Consider the following 15,731-nt stretch of genomic DNA (forward strand, 5'->3'; position numbering starts at 1 on the left):
ATTTAACCCCCATTTTTACAGGTGAGGGAACTGAGGCACAGAGCAGTTAAGTCACTTGCCCAAGGTCTCGCAGCAGATAAGCAGCAGAGCTAGCATTAGAACCCAGGTCCTCTGACTCCCAGGCCCACTCTCTTTCCATTAGGCCACACAGCTTCTCGGAGGGTAGTTCGTGTTGCTCCTATTATATTAAGATTTCTAGACTTTTCTAGATGTTTCTAGACTTTAATTTGACATAAACAAAAAACTACCAGTTGTTTCCCTTTGTATTTTTGAAACGTATTTTGCAAATTAAGCCAGAGAAAGTAGAAGATATTGCTCACAGGCAGGTGCTCTGAAGGACCACTTTGCCGTGCTAGACATTTAACTTCTACTTTTTTCCAAAATCCTACTCCAACCTGGAAAAGCTTTTTAATTTTACATTCCCTTTGGCTAGCCAAAGATTTGAAGCAACCATTTCTAGAAATTGGAGGGTAATCTAGGCCTTGTTTTCTAAATTTTATCATTTTTTCATTTTCACCAAGTACTAGAATGGAACCCAGAAGGCTGGCATGTGTCCCCAGATTTTGGGTTGATTTTCTGTGTACCCTGGAATAAATCCCTTAACTTCTCTGACCTTCATAAGTATCCTATCCTTAAGATGGTGAATAGCAGCATTTAACCCTGCCTTGAAAGTGTGTTGTGATGCTTAAATGTTCAATGTTTGTCAATCAATTTATCTTTAGAAAAGAGCATTAGACTCAACACCATTTGAATTAACTTGAATTAATTGAATTAATTTATTGAATTATTGAATTAACTTGAATTTATAAGTTGAATTAATTTGAATTACAACACCTGAGCAATGCTGAAACATCTACATTGGCACATACTAAGTGCTTAACAATTACTGCAATTATTATTACTATTGTTAGATTGTCTTGGGAGGATTTTTGCAACTCCTTGAAGCTATCAAATAGTAAACAATGTACATTGGACAACAGTCACACTTAGATCTTTAAATTTACAGAGATCATAAATTATTTCTACTAATATCTATCTCCCATCAAGGCTGTAAGCTTGTTGTGGGCAGAGAGCTTGTCTACCAACTCTTCCAAGTGCTTAATACAGTGCTCTGCACACAGTAACAGCTCAATAAATTAATAATGATGATCAGTGTTAAGGTTCATAGTAACCCAGTGAGTGCTCAATAAATGCCAGTGACTATGGTTGGAGCTCACTGTGTTAACAGGGGTGAGGAGGCTGAAAAGGATAGATGAGTTGCTCCGAGACACTTACACACTGAGCACACCCAAAGATCGTCCTTTGGACTTCCTCTCCAGTGGCTCTTTGCAGAGCTTGACACATTTGTGCTATTTTAATAACTCTATTGCCCCAGGAATTAACAACCCCTGGCCTGCCAAACCCTAATGAGGAGCACATCAGCCTTTGTCTACAGCTTGGGCACTTAGTCAGTTCTGAGCAGCATTTACAGTCCCTTCCAGATCCAACATCACCCCTTTCTGATTTCACAGGCCCATGGTGGCTGTCTTTCTCAGCTCCCCTGTTCTTTGGGCCCAGTATTCTCCTCCATATCCTCTACCACCAACCCAGTGCCAGGTATCCTTGGGAGAGCAGTGGGGAATTTGGGAGCCAGGAAAGTATCAATCAATCATTTTAAGTGAACACCTATTGTTAAGGTATTTGTTAGGCACTTACTATGTCCCAGGCACTATGCTAAGGGCTGCAGCAAATATAAGCTAATTGGGTTGGACACAGTCCCTGTTCCACATGGGGCTCATCGTCTTAATCCCCATTTTATAGATTAGGTAACTGATGTCCAGAGAAGTGAGGTGAGATGCCCAAGGTTACACAGCAGACAAGTTGTGGAGTTGAGATTAGAACCCAGGACCTTCTGACTCCTAGGCCCTTGCTCTGTTCTGTGAAGAGCATTATATTAAGTGCTTGGGAGAGAACAACTGTGTGAGAGATATGGCTCCTGGTCTCAAGAAGAGACCCCCTCTATACCATAAGCTCATTGTGGGCAGGGAATTTGTCTGTTATATTTTACTCTCCCAAGCGCTTAGTACAGTGCTCTGCATAAAATAAGCACTCAGTAAATACGATTGAATGAACAACGGGGGAGATTGACAGACAAAAACTAAGCCATACCTCCCCCAAGAACCCTTACCTGAATGATCTCTCCAACTTATTCTCCCACCTTTTTGCATCTCCTCTGCTCTTCATCATCAATGCTACTTATTGAGCACTTACTACTTGCAGAGCACTGTACTAAATGCTTGGGAGAGTAATAATAATAATAATAATAATGTTGGTATTTGTTAAGTGCTTACTATGTGCAGAGCATTGTTCTAAGCGCTGGGGTAGATACAGGGTAATCAGGTTGTCCCACGTGAGGCTCACAGTTAATCCCCATTTTACAGATGAGGTAACTGAGACCCAGAGAAGTGAAGTGACTTGCCCACAGTCACACAGCTGACAAGTGGCAGAGCCGGGATTGGAACCCATGACCTCTGACTCCGAAGCCCAGGCTCTTTCCACTGAGCCATGCTGCTTCAACAGTACAATACAACAGAGTTGGCAGACACAATTCTGGCCCACAGCGAGCTCACATGGTCTGTATCCCTTAAGCACTTTGATTCTCATCCCAATCAATCAATCATTCATATTGATTGAGCAGTTACTGGATACTTAGAGAAGCAGTGTGACTTGGTGGAAAGAGCACGGGCTTGGGAGTCAGAGGACATGGGTTCTAATTCCTCTCCACCACTTGCCTGCTGTGTGACCTTGGGTAAGCAACTTCACTTCTCTGTGCCTCAGTTACCTCATCTGGAAAATGGGGAGGAAGACTGTGAGCCCCACATGAGACAACCTGATTACCTTGTATCTTCCCCAGCACTTAGAACAGTGCTTGGTACATAGTAGGTGCTTAACAAATACCATAAATATCATTACTATTATTATACAGATCACTGTTCTAATCACTTGAGAGAGCACAATATAAAACAGAGTGGGTGGACACATTCCCTGCCCTCTCAGCCCCAGAGCAATTTTGTACCCTTCCCTGACCCTTCCCCCATCAGTAATTTGTTTTAATATCTCTCCACCACTCTACTGTAAACTCTTTGTGGACAGGAATTATGTCTACCAACTCTATTGTATTCTCCCAAGCACTTAGTATCTACAAAATCTATTTTATTTTACTCTCCCAAGAACGTAGTAAAGAGCTCTTTAAGCAGTAGACGTTCAATAAATACCTATTTATTTAGCCTCCCATCGTCCTGATATACTTCACCCCTTTTCAGTCCACAGTCCATGCTATATTGCCCTAACAATTTTGCATCATCACTTGGCACATTTCTCCACTCTACAAAAACCTCTTATGGCTACCTACCTCCTTCAGCATCAAGCAGAAACTTCTCCTTACCATTGGTTTCAAGGTGTTCCCTCTGCTCAGTCCACTTACATATCGGTTCTCAATCCTTACTCTTCCACTGGGACTCTTCTCAAACCCACCTTCTAGTCTTCACTCACTTTCAATTCTTCCATCTCATGCTTTCTCAGCCTGTTTCTCATGTCCTGGAATTTCTTTTCCCCCCAAAACCACCAGACTTCTCCCCATCTAGCCCTCCTAAAATCCCTCTTCCTCCAGGAAGCCTTCCCCAGTCAATTAAGAACACCCCAGTCTTGTCATCCCAACTCCTACTTTTAGCACTCGTGTGCTTCATTCTCATCCTCAGCTCTTGTTTACATATATATGCTTATTCATTTATTCCACTCATATTAATCCTATTGTACTTTCCAAAGCAATTAGTGCACTTCTCTGCACAAACTATTCATTAATTCATTCAATCCTATTTACTGAACACTTACTGTGTGCAAAGCACTATACTAGGCACTTGGGAGAGTAATAGGCACTTGATAAATGCTACTGATATATTTTTCTGAACATGCAATCATTTAAGCTGTTTCATCATGAGGTATTTATACTGATTCCTGCTTTATACTTGTTCTTCCTTTGCCTTTCATTATCTGGAGAACATCTGTGTTTTGTCTCTGCTATTTAACTGGATACTCCTTGAAGGCAGAGATTGTTTGCCTCAATACCATTACATGTCATCAGGCACTTAATATAGTGTTTGGACTCAGTTTGTACCTAAATAAATATCACTGATTGTTGTTTCTTCTTCTTTCCTTGCAAACTTCTGTTGGTATTTTATTATAAATGCTTCAGTTTGTAAAGACAATCCTCAAGGAGTAGAAAAAGACTGAAGGCTGAGGTGACTGAGGTGATATTGTGCAGATTCACTGCAGGCATGCTCAACTCAGATGATAGGCGGAGAGGATACCAGTGTTAGATTAAGTGGCTTCAATGGTGTATGTGTAAACAAGCAGATGTTACAAGTTCACCACGAAATTATTTTGAAATCATCCTCAGTCCTCAGTAGTTTCTTGTCAAGATAGGATCTTTACTGGCCTCTGCAAAATTAGCAGCATGTAAGGGATGAATGTTGAAAAACTTCAGTTCAAATCATTGTCTCTACCTTTTCTTTTTGGATGCCTTTGAATCATGTTTAATTTTTGTTGTTTTCTAATCTATTTGAGAATGGTAGATTACTTCAGAACATCTGAATTTGATTTGAAAATGTTAACCTGGCCCAATATGTAGTTATGAAACACAGGTCATCAGGTTAACAATAACAAACTATTAAAAGGCCAAAAACATTGGTGGGTTTTGACACGTCTGCACAGACTAACATAATGACAAATTAAAAGTCACTTAGAGAATCCATGTTTCTTAATGACCTCTTATGTTGCATATTAGTTACTTATATTAATGTCTGTCTACTCCTCTAGACTGTCTGCTTGTTGTGGGCAGCAAACGTGTCAACCAATTCTGTTGTACTCTCCCACGTGCTTAGTCCAGTGCTCTGCATACAGTAAGCACTCAAAAAACACCACTGATGATGATGATCATAATGATGGTTAGCTGACAAAAGTGAGGATTTATTTATACAACTGAAAGCTCTCTAGAAGAAATGAAATTCAGAACACTAGTCATTATAATGAGTAATCACTACAGCCCTAGATTTTCTACACTGGGCAATAAAAGTTAGATATTAAGTTTCTATTTAAATCTGCCCAGCAGGTACCTTATACATTAAAAGAGTGGGCAGGTGGCAGAGTCTACTGAGGGAAATAAAGAGTCTGAAAAAGAAAAATTGCTGAACACACATGCTGCTTCTGGCACAAACACTTCAAGTTCCTCTAAACTAAATCGATGTTAAATAAGTAGGGTTTCTGGGTTTGAGGTCTCTTTAAAGGAGGATCTCATTGTTGCCATCTTTTTTTTTTCCTGTTAGATCACATATCCTTGGATGTGGTTCCTGGCTGCTGGTGGGACAGATTGGGGAAGAAATAGCTGATTCCTTGGTTTTCATCTTCTAAACATTTGCAAGCAACAGATCTTACATAGGAACTTGGGAAGTCTTTGGTAAGCCTGGTTGTTTTAAACAAAACTGCACTCATTGTAATTCTGCTATTTTGCACCTGGAGAAAGACCAGCAACTGCCTTAACCTTCCATCTTGCTTCCTCCCATTAACTACATTTCTTCCTTTTGTGTTCTTTTTTAGTGTTCCAATTCTTTGCCCTCACTTCAAAGTCTCGTTAAAAGCACATCCCCTCCAAGAGGCTTTCCCCAACTAAGCTCTCATTTACCCTTCTCCCACTCCCTTCTGAGTCACCCTTGCACTTCATTCATTCATTCAATCATATTTATTGAACACTTACTGTGTGCAGAGCACTGTACTAAGCACTTGGAAAATACAATTTGGCAACAGAGACAATCCCTAACCAACGGAAATTGCACCCTTTATTCACCCCTCCCTCAGCCCCACAGCACTAACGTACATATCCATAATTTGTTTCTATTAATCCATCTCCCCCTCTAGACTGTAAGCTCCTTGTGGGCAGGGGACGTGTTTACCAACTCTGTTGTATTCTCCCAGATGTTCAGTTTAGTGTTCTGCACAGAGTAAATTGCTCAAAAAATAAGATTGATTGACTTCAGCTGCTTTGACTTACCTGTTATGTGCCATGGAGTAGCAACATCTGCCAAGGGTCAGTTGGGGCAGGCCACCTCCTCCCATATGGTGATCAGCTTTTGAAGACCTGTGCAATCTTCCTGCATCTGGACCAGCTTGGTTAGTGGCTTGGGTCAACAGGCCCATAGTGCACTGAACCCGAGGGCCTCTACTAGGGTTACAGTTGGCCGATCCTGATTGTGATAACATTATGGTTCCTATTGGAGATTGAGCTGAGGTTAGAGGGCAAGTAGGAAGCTTTCCCAGGTAGTATGTTTCCCAGAACCACCTGAGAATGAGAGATCTTTCAATTGAAGGCAGAGGGACAGCACTGTTGGTCCATATGTTTTTTTCCTCCCTTGAACTGGGACTGTTCTAATAGATCTGTGAAGGGTCTTGAAGTGCACTGTTGGTGAGGACACTGTATTAAAACTTTTTTGCTGATTTAAAAGACTTTTCCTTAAAAAATTACTGGCTGATGTTTTGTCAGAGAACTTGTGTGTTAAATTTTGGATCTAACTTCACCTTTCTGAACTTTAAAATAAACTTTCTTTGCTTCAAGTCAGAGCATTTAGGAGTATCTTAACTATACCCTCAATTTTTCTCAAATCCCAGTAATCCTGTATGATCATGGGCAAGTCATTTAACTTTTTAATAATAATAATAATAATGTTGGTATTTATTAAGCACTTACTATGTGCAGAGCACTGGTCTAAGTGCTGGGGTAGATACAGGGTAATCAGATTGTTCCACGTGAGGCTCACAGTTAATCCCCATTTTACAGATGAGGTAATTGAGGCCCAGAGAAGTGAAGTGACTTGCCCACAGTCACACAGCTGACAGGTGGCAGAGCCAGAATTGGAACCCATGACCTCTGACTCTGAAGCCCAGGTTCTTTCCACTGAGCCATGCTGCTTCAGTTCCTGAACTGTAAAATGGGGATTCAATACCTATTCTCCCACCTACTAAACAGATAGCCTTATGTGGGACCTCCTGATTAAATGTACCTACCCCAAGTGCTTACAACACTGCTTGATACACAGTAGGCACTTAATACCATAAAAAGAAAACAAAAAGCCTCAGACTGTGATAAGACTTTGGTAAGCCTGGTTGTTTTAAACAAAACTGTCCTATGGCTACACTAGGATGTACCATAAACATCTCCCCTACTGTCTTTGCTCAAATGATGCCCTGTCTTCTCCTAATATTAAAAAGACTTGTATTTTGTTCTATTTTTCCCTCTGTTAAATTTCATGAATTTCAATGACCTGGCAAGAGATAGCCAGATTCACTGTTATGACTCTGCTGAACAGAGTTTTGTAGTGTATTTACACATGAAATAACAAGGTAGCTGAGTACAGACTTCGTACTTAATTTACCTTTATTTTTGAATAGAACACTTTATTGTTTCTCCAAATGGAAAGGCAAATTATAACAAAGGTTGGCAGCCTTATCACCAAAAAACCCCCCCAAAATCTTCCCAAAATAAGGAAGTTTATCCCAGTTCCATTGAATTACCTTAATTGTTTTATTATAATTGTCAATCCAATAGAAACTCTTTTGTATCCCCAGAACCTGGAGGCTACTCAACTTTCAGGATTGCTCTTGAGGAGAAACTCTGAAACAAGCTGATCTTATCTCAAGGAATGTAAATGATGGTGAGTAAGGATAAATATTTTTTTTTCCTTTTAAAAGTTTGTTTTTGGAGGACAGTAGGGTCGAGTAGAGGAGAACAAAAAGGAATTTTAACATCTAGAAGATCCCAAGGGACTGCCAAGAACAACTGAAGCCCGAGTTTAAAACTGAGTTTATTTACTTCCCCTTAGACCAGATGTGAAAATTGGCACTCACCCACCTGCCGTGACCTAAAGGAATTCAGATAACATTGCTTAGAAGATGTGGAAAGTTATCTCCCTTGCCTGTCTTTGAATTAGTAAGCAGGATTGGGGTCAGGAGGCAGCATGGTGGAGTGGAAGAGCATGGGTCTGGAAGCTGGGGGAAGAGTATTCAAAACCAAACTCTACTTCTAGCCTGTTGTCTAACTATGTTATTTTTGTTGTATGTTGAATAACTATGGACAAGGCACTTTATCTCTTTTTACCTTAGTTTCCTTATCCACCAAATGGGGGTAATACAACCTGCCTTTCTACCTACCCTACCGGGTTGTTGAAGATAATAATGAGCTGTAATGTGAGAGTGCTTTGTAAGTAAAGTGCTAATCAAAAATCAAAGCATTATTAATAACTAGGTATTTTCACAACTCCGTATTTGGAAGTGAACTAGGCATTCATTATAGACAAATGCTTGTATACTCAGCTTTGTAGAAAGTAGGAAAAGGATGGGGTTGAGTAATGGGGTTGAGTAGAAAAGGGAGGAGCTAACACTGGTTAATGTGGGGAGGGCTAACTTTGCAGACCTATTTTTTTTTGTGGCTGACATTAACTATTTATATGGTTGGTGCAGATGCACACCACACAAGCCATGCTTCAGTCTTCAAAGTAGAAGTACTCAGGGAAGCAAAATTACAAGTCTGCTTGAGTTCTTCATGTCTCTCTCTTACACAGATCACCCCCATTTCTCGCCTCCACATGCACCCACAACTCATCATTCAATGATGACCAACCTGTTTTCTCACAAATAGTGCTGTAAGGGAAGGCACTTGTACTTGAGAGTTGTTTGGGTATGGCCTAAGAAATCTTTCAAGTATTCAGTTCTCAGCAAAATAAGGACATTTATAGTTCTTTCTTCACCTAAGATGTTGGTAATTGATTGAGAAGTCTTCATTTGCCTTCAAAGCCTTATTGAAGAGAAATTTCCTCCAAGAGGTCTTCCCCTACTAGACCCTGCACTTGGATTTGCACCCTTTATTCACTCTTTCCTCAACCCCACAGCGCTAATGTACATATCTGAAATTGATTTATTTATCCTAATGTCTCTCTTCCTCTCTAAGACTGTAAACTCACTGTGGGCAGGGAATTTGTCTATCAACTGTTATATTGTACTTTTCCAAGCATTTAGTACCGTGCTCTGCACACAGTAAGTGCTCAATAAATATGATTGATTGATTGATTGATTTGGTCTACAACCTGGAGTTGTTCCTTCAGTTGGTTCTTACTTTGTAAATTATGCAACTACTTCTAGATTTACAATCTAATCCGATTGGGGGGCATACAGTTATCTGTAACAGAGCCATGCATTTAGGGTTCATTCAATCAATAGTTCCTGATGTTGCTAAAAACATAAACATGCAAGCTGAGACTTGGACAAGACACAAATATGTGGACTGACAAATGTTTGTGACATGTATTAAAACTATTTAAAAAAGAAAACCTAAGAACTCTATTGGGGGAGGAGAGAACTGCCTCTTTTAATTGAAACAGTATTAATAAATTACAGTCTAGGCGAAGAAATATGTATTCTACACCAGGAACAAAGTATGTGCTTAATAAATGTCCATTAAGATCCTTGAGGATGAAAGAACTCATCCTCCTGGGGAAAACAAATAATCCACAAGGGTTTAAGAACTAAAGTTATTGATTTTCTTAAAACACTGGTTCTATCCTTCCAGTTCCAGTTGCAAGTGTAGAGAAAGAGAATCAACTTGGTCTTTGCATACAAAACAGTAGTTAGTATTAATTCTTCCACACTTGTACATACAAATACATTCAGCGTTCACACATAAAATAGACGTTACCACGTGAACTTTAAATTATTTTGAACATGCTAACAAATGATTAATAGGTGCCCTAATCTCTCAAGAACATGCACCTATTCAGTCCTCAGTGCTTTAAAAATATCTGGAAAGTGTCCCAAAAATGTCTGCAATGCTCTGTTGGAACACAATAAAAGTAAAAGAGAAAAGGATCCACTTATAATGAGTGTTTGATCTGGTAATAAAGATGATAAGGAGAGAAAGTCGCAATCAAGGGAAAAACCTGAGGAAAGCCTGCCTCGCAGGCAGGGAGAGAGGGAGGATAAGGTCACTTTAAGGCAATTTTTTTTTCCCTCTCAGATTCTGGCTCAAGAGTTCAGGAGGCTTCCAGGCTTGTTCGGACATGTAGTTTCAATTCTCAGTTCAATGTGAGCAGTGAAGCCAAATCACTCTGAGGACATCATCTCAACAGCCCTCAAATTGAGGGCTCATTGGGGTCGTGGGATTAGCCTTCATTTTCCAGGGATGAAGAGGTCATTCCCTTATCTAGTCTCTTAACAGTGAAGTAGGCAAGAGTGTGGTGTATATCATAAACATATGACCCTTGACCCTTGTCATCTCTGAACTCATTAGGAATTTTTTTGATTTGAGAAAATACCTGGCAACAACACTTGCCGGAAGGGATAGGATGCCTCGATTCCACTTATATAAGAACAACCCATCTCTCCGAGTTTTGTTCCTTAACTGTGTTCAAGGTGATCAGTCTGTAATGGCAACCACAGAGGGAGAAGCACCTCCCTGTTAATTGACGCAGGGACAGCAGAAACAGCAAATCGTCCGGCAGGGATTCTTCTTCTTGTACTCCACTGCTCTCTTCACCTGAGCTTTCGCCTCTCCCACATAGTCCAGGGTCTTCTCCAAGTTGAGCTCGACAACATCCAGCGTGTCGGCCTGCTCCTCCACCAGGATGGCCATCTGCAGGAAGAGGTCGTGTACCTCCCGGATGCGGCTCTCCAACTTCAGCAGCTCCTTGTGCCGCGACTCGATCTCATTCAGGGCTGAACGGGCTCCCTTCACGTCCGCCAGGAGGTTCTCCGAGAAGACGTCCCACTTGCCTTGCTCAAACATGTCTTCAATCTGGTCCCCGGAGACATCCTTCCCCATGATCTCCAGCTGTCGCTGAATCCGGATCTTGCAGTTGTCCCTCTGGTTCATCTCCGCCTCATTATACTCATACATGACTTCCTGGAAGGCCCGGGTGAGGACGTTGTAGTGGGCCTTGGAGATCCGGGCCATGGCGGAATTCTCTCCGTGCTTCTCGGTTGCTGCTGCGATAAAAGTTTTCATGTTCTGCAGCTTCCTGTGGATGCCCTCTCCCCTCACCTTGATGTCCTTGGCGATGGAATTGGTGTCCCGCTTGATGCTGCTGAGGCGCCGCATGGAGGTGAGGAAGCGGGCGTTCTGCTTGCCCAGCCGCCGGACGTCCACCATGAGCAAGTGGTTCTCACTCTGAATGGCCTGGATGTCTCTGTACATAGATTCCAAGAGGTGATCTGTCTCGAACACGATGTCCTCTCGGGCTGAGTCGGGGTTGTCCCCAGAGTCAGGGTACTGTTGGTCGTACTGGCGAGACAGCTCCACCAGCTCAGTCAGGCGGTCCTTCATGGTGGCTGCAAATGGAAAAGAGGGACTCCATTAAAGCATTTTCAGGCATTAAAATGGCCCTTCAAGAAACGGTCCCTTGGCGGGGTTACAGGAGGGCCAGGAAGTCATCTTCGACTCCATAAACTCGGAATTCCTGAACGAGGCTTATGACATGCAAATCTAAGGATTGAAATTGAGACTGTATGCTCCTTGTGTGCAGGGAATATGTCTACCACTTCTGTTCTGCTGTATTCATTCAACTGGATTTACTGAGAGCTACTGTGTGCAGACCACTGTACTAAGCGCTTGGAAGAATACAATTTAACAATAAACAGTCACATTCCCTGCCCACAACAAGCTTACAGTCTACTGTACTCTCCCAAGCTCTTAGTACAGTGCTCTGCACATGGTCAGTGTTCGGTAAATACCATTAATTTACTGAATTAATTAATACTGACTGTGAATACTTAAATACTTGGGTTGCAATTGCCTTATGGATTTCCTGAAATTTGGTTCAGGCTTCTGTCTATGCATGATCCTTCCCTGCTTACTCTTTTTAAAACTTTTTCAGGAGTCTCCTTTATCTACAAGAAAGAAGACACACCCAGACTTTTATCTTGACCTGCTAAAATGAAAAGCTGTCAACATGTTGGCTTCCTAAACACTGTCATTTGTGGCCCTGGATAGTATTTTGTAAACTAAGTTTCTCTTCTTGCCATGCAATCGACCATGTAATTTTACATGGTCTCATCTCATATCTTTTTAAAAAAAGCTAAAGTAATTATTACTTAACCAGTTAAGGTGGAGCTAGTAACTTGGAAAAAGATTGAACATGCATTGTAACATGTAAGATGTTTACTTCATTTGTTGGATGCATGCATGATTGCTATTTGCATAAATATACTTGAAATGCCTTTCTCTGAAGTTTTGACTTGAACTACTTGGTGAATTTTACTCACAGTTGTCATTTTTGCTACCAGGACTGCTCACAGGTCTGGTCTACCCCAAAACTCTGGACCAGTGGGCCAGTCTAGATGGTGACCTTTCACTGGAACTGAGCGACAGGGATTTGACTGACCACAGATCTGCTCACCCTCCCTTCTACATCACCCATATACTTGGGTCAGTACTCTTTGAGCACTTTGATTCCCCGGCCCCACAATACTTATTTACATGTCCTTATACTCTGCTCCTTCCTCTATCTGTAATTTATTTTAATATCTGTCTCCCCCACTAGACTGCAAGCCCCCTGAGGGCAGGGATTGTGTCTATCAACTCTATTGTACTATACTCTCCCAAATGCATAAACAATGCTCTGCACACAGTAAGGACTCAATAAATCAGCGTGGCTTAGTGGAAAGAGCCCAGGCTTGGGAGTCAGAGGTCAAGGGTTCGAATCCCAGCTCTGTCACGTGTCAGCTGTGTAATTTTGGGCAAGTCACTTAACTTCTCTGGGCCTCAGTGACCTCATCTGTAAAATGGGGATTAAGACTGTGAGCCTCACGTGGGACAACCTGATCACCCTGTATTTCCTCCAGTGCTTAGAACAGTGCTCTGCACATAGTAAGCACTTAACAAATACCAACATTATTATTAAATACCATTAATGGTTTGACCTAACATATTTAGGCCTTTTCATTATTAACTAGGCCCCGCTAGGCTTGATGCTGAAAGATCTACAGATACTAATGCAGCAGCTCCATCCCAAATGCTCTCTTCAATTTTTCTTTAGCATCCCAGCCCACTCCACCATCCTAACCTCCTAAAACGCATTATGTCATGCTGTGTGCTGAGTGAAAAGCATGTGACATCCCATTCACCTGGTAGTTGCAAAATATGGAGAGGGCGGCCATTTTTTCAATCAATCAATCAATGGTATTTATTGAGTGCTTACTATGTGCAGAGCACCGTTCTAAGCATTCCTTCAGTCATACGTTTTAGTGCTTACTGTGTGCTGAGCACTGTAATAATAATAATAATAATGTTGGTATTTGTTAAGCGCTTACTATGTGCAGAGCACTGTTCTAAGCGCTGGGGTAGAAACAGGGTAATAGGGTTGTCCCACGTGAGGCTCACAGTTAATCCCCATTTTACAGATGAGGGAACTGAGGCACAGAGAAGTGAAGTGACTTGCCCACAGTCACACAGCTGACAAGTGGCAGAGCCGGGAGTCGAACCCATGACCTCTGACTCCAAAGCCCAGGCTCTTTCCACTGAACCACGCTGCTTCCCAGCTGCTGTAAGCTGTACTAACTAGCGTGGCTCAGTGGAAAGAGCACGGGCTTTGGAGTCAGAGGTCATGAGTTCGAATCCCGACTCTGCCACTTGTCAGCTGTGTGACTGTGGGCAAGTCGCTTCACTTCTCTGTGCCTCAGTTACCTCATCTGTAAAATGGGGATGAAGACTGTGAGCCCCACGTGGGACATCCTGATTCCCCTGTGTCTCCCCCAGCGCTTAGAACAGTGCTCGGCACATAGTAAGCGCTTAACAAATACTAACTGCTTACAGTACTACGCTGAACAAACACATTTCTTGTCCACAATGAGCTTACAGTCTAGAAATAATTTAGAGATATGTATATAAGTGCTGTGGGGTTGGGGTGAATGTCAAGTATCCAAAGGTCACACATCCAAGTGTACTGATGACATAGAAGGGAGAGTGAGCTGGGGAAAAGAGGGCTTAATCACGGAAGGCTTCATGGAGAAGGTGCAACTGTAACCGTGCTTTGAAGGTGGAGAGAGTGGTGGACTGGTGTATGTGGAGGGGGAGGAAGTCCCTGGCTAGGGGGTGGAAGTGGGAAAGTCGGTGGCGGTGAGATAGAAGAGATTGGGGCATAGTGAGGAAGCTGGCGCTAGAGGACTGTAGTGTGTGGGTTGGGCTGCAGTAAGTAAAAGACTAGTAAGGTGAGGTAGGATGGGGTGAGCTGATTGAGTGCTGTAAAGCTAATGATAAGGAGTTTCTGTTTGATGCAGAGGTGAATGGGCAGTCATTGGAGGTTGTTGAGGGGAGGGGAGGGGAGTCATGAACTGAATGTTTTTGAAAGACGATCCATGCAGCATTGTGAAGTATGGATTGGAGTGGGGAGAGACAGGAGGCTGGGAGGTCAGCAAAGAGGCAGATGCAGTAGCCAAAGGGGAATAGGATAAGTGCTTGGATCAACATGGAAGCTGTTTGGATGGAGAGGAAAGGCTGGATTTTAGCAATGTTGTGAAGGTAGAATGGACAGAATTTGGTGACAGATTGAATTTGTGGGTGGAATGAGAAAGATGAGTCGAGGACCACACCGAGGTAATGGGTTTGTGATACAGGGAGTGCAGTGGTGTTGTCTAAAGTGGTTGGAAAGACGGAGGAGGAGGACAGGGTTTGGGTGGAAAGACAAGGAGTACAGTTTTAGACATGTTTAATTTGAAATGTCAGCAGGGCATCCAAGCAGGTATATCTTCAAGGCAGGGGGAAATGCAAGACTGCAGCAGAGAGAGGTCAGGGCTAGAGATGTAGATTTGGGTGTTAACTGCACAGAGATGGGAATTGAATAGGAGCAAATGATTACCCAAGGGAGTGAGTGAAGAGGGAGAATAGAAGGGGACCTAGAACTGAGCCTTAAGGGGCCCTTACTGTCAGAGGGTGGCAGTCAGAGAAGTGAGCAAAAGAAATTGAGAAGGAACAGAGAGATAGGAGAACCAAAAGAAGACAGTGTCCGTGAATCCAAGGAAGGATAATGTTTCTAGGAGATGGGGATGGTCTACAGTGTCAATGGTGGCTGAGAGGTCTAGGAGGATTAGGACTGAGTAGAGGCCATTAGATTTGGTGAGAAGGTCACTGGTTCCCTTAGACAGGGCTGTTTCTGGATAATGAAGGGGGTTGGAAGCCAGATTGGAGGGAATCTAGGAGAGAATTGGAGAATAGGAAGTGGAGACCGTGGGTGTAAACAACTCTCTCGAGAAGTTTGGAGAGAAATGGTAGGAGGGAGATGGGGTGATAACTGGAGGGAGCTGTTAGACAAAGGAAGGTTTTTTTAAGGATGGGGAGACATAAGAGCATGGGCTTGGGAGTCAGAGGACGTGGATTCTAATTCTGCTCCACCACTTGTCTGCAATCTGACCTGGGGCAAGTCACTTAACTTCTCTGTGCCTCAGTTACCTCATCTGTAAAACGGGGTTAAAAAGTGTGAGCTCCACCTGGGACAACCTGATTACCCGGTATCTACCACAGCACTTAGAAAAGTGCTTGGCACATAGTAAGTGCTTAACAGATACCATAATTATTATTATTATAAGCATTTTTTCTGCCCCTCAGGGTGGTGAAATGTCTGAAACTAGATGCCTGGGCCTGAAACAGGAAAGGGAAAAGCTGT

General features: G+C 42.4%; 1 protein-coding gene across 5 annotated transcripts in view; it reads right to left on the reverse strand.

Moving 5' to 3' along the window:
• Positions 1-9,423: 9,423 nt before the first annotated feature.
• STX11 (syntaxin 11) overlaps positions 9,424-15,731 on the reverse strand; it is a 36,675-nt gene continuing 30,367 nt past the window's right edge. For 4 of the 5 annotated variants that reach the window (XM_029058734.2, XM_029058737.2, XM_029058736.2 and 1 more), the window contains exon 3: positions 9,424-11,403. In XM_029058734.2, the coding sequence (XP_028914567.1) occupies positions 10,535-11,398 (864 nt within the window). In that variant the 5' untranslated portion in view covers positions 11,399-11,403 and the 3' untranslated portion in view covers positions 9,424-10,534. Of the gene's footprint in view, positions 11,404-13,383; positions 13,408-15,731 lie in introns of those variants that run through there. The other variant, XM_029058738.1, reaches the window with a different exon arrangement.

Source organism: Ornithorhynchus anatinus, chromosome 2, assembly GCF_004115215.2.
Source record: "Ornithorhynchus anatinus isolate Pmale09 chromosome 2, mOrnAna1.pri.v4, whole genome shotgun sequence".
Taxonomy (NCBI): domain Eukaryota; kingdom Metazoa; phylum Chordata; class Mammalia; order Monotremata; family Ornithorhynchidae; genus Ornithorhynchus; species Ornithorhynchus anatinus.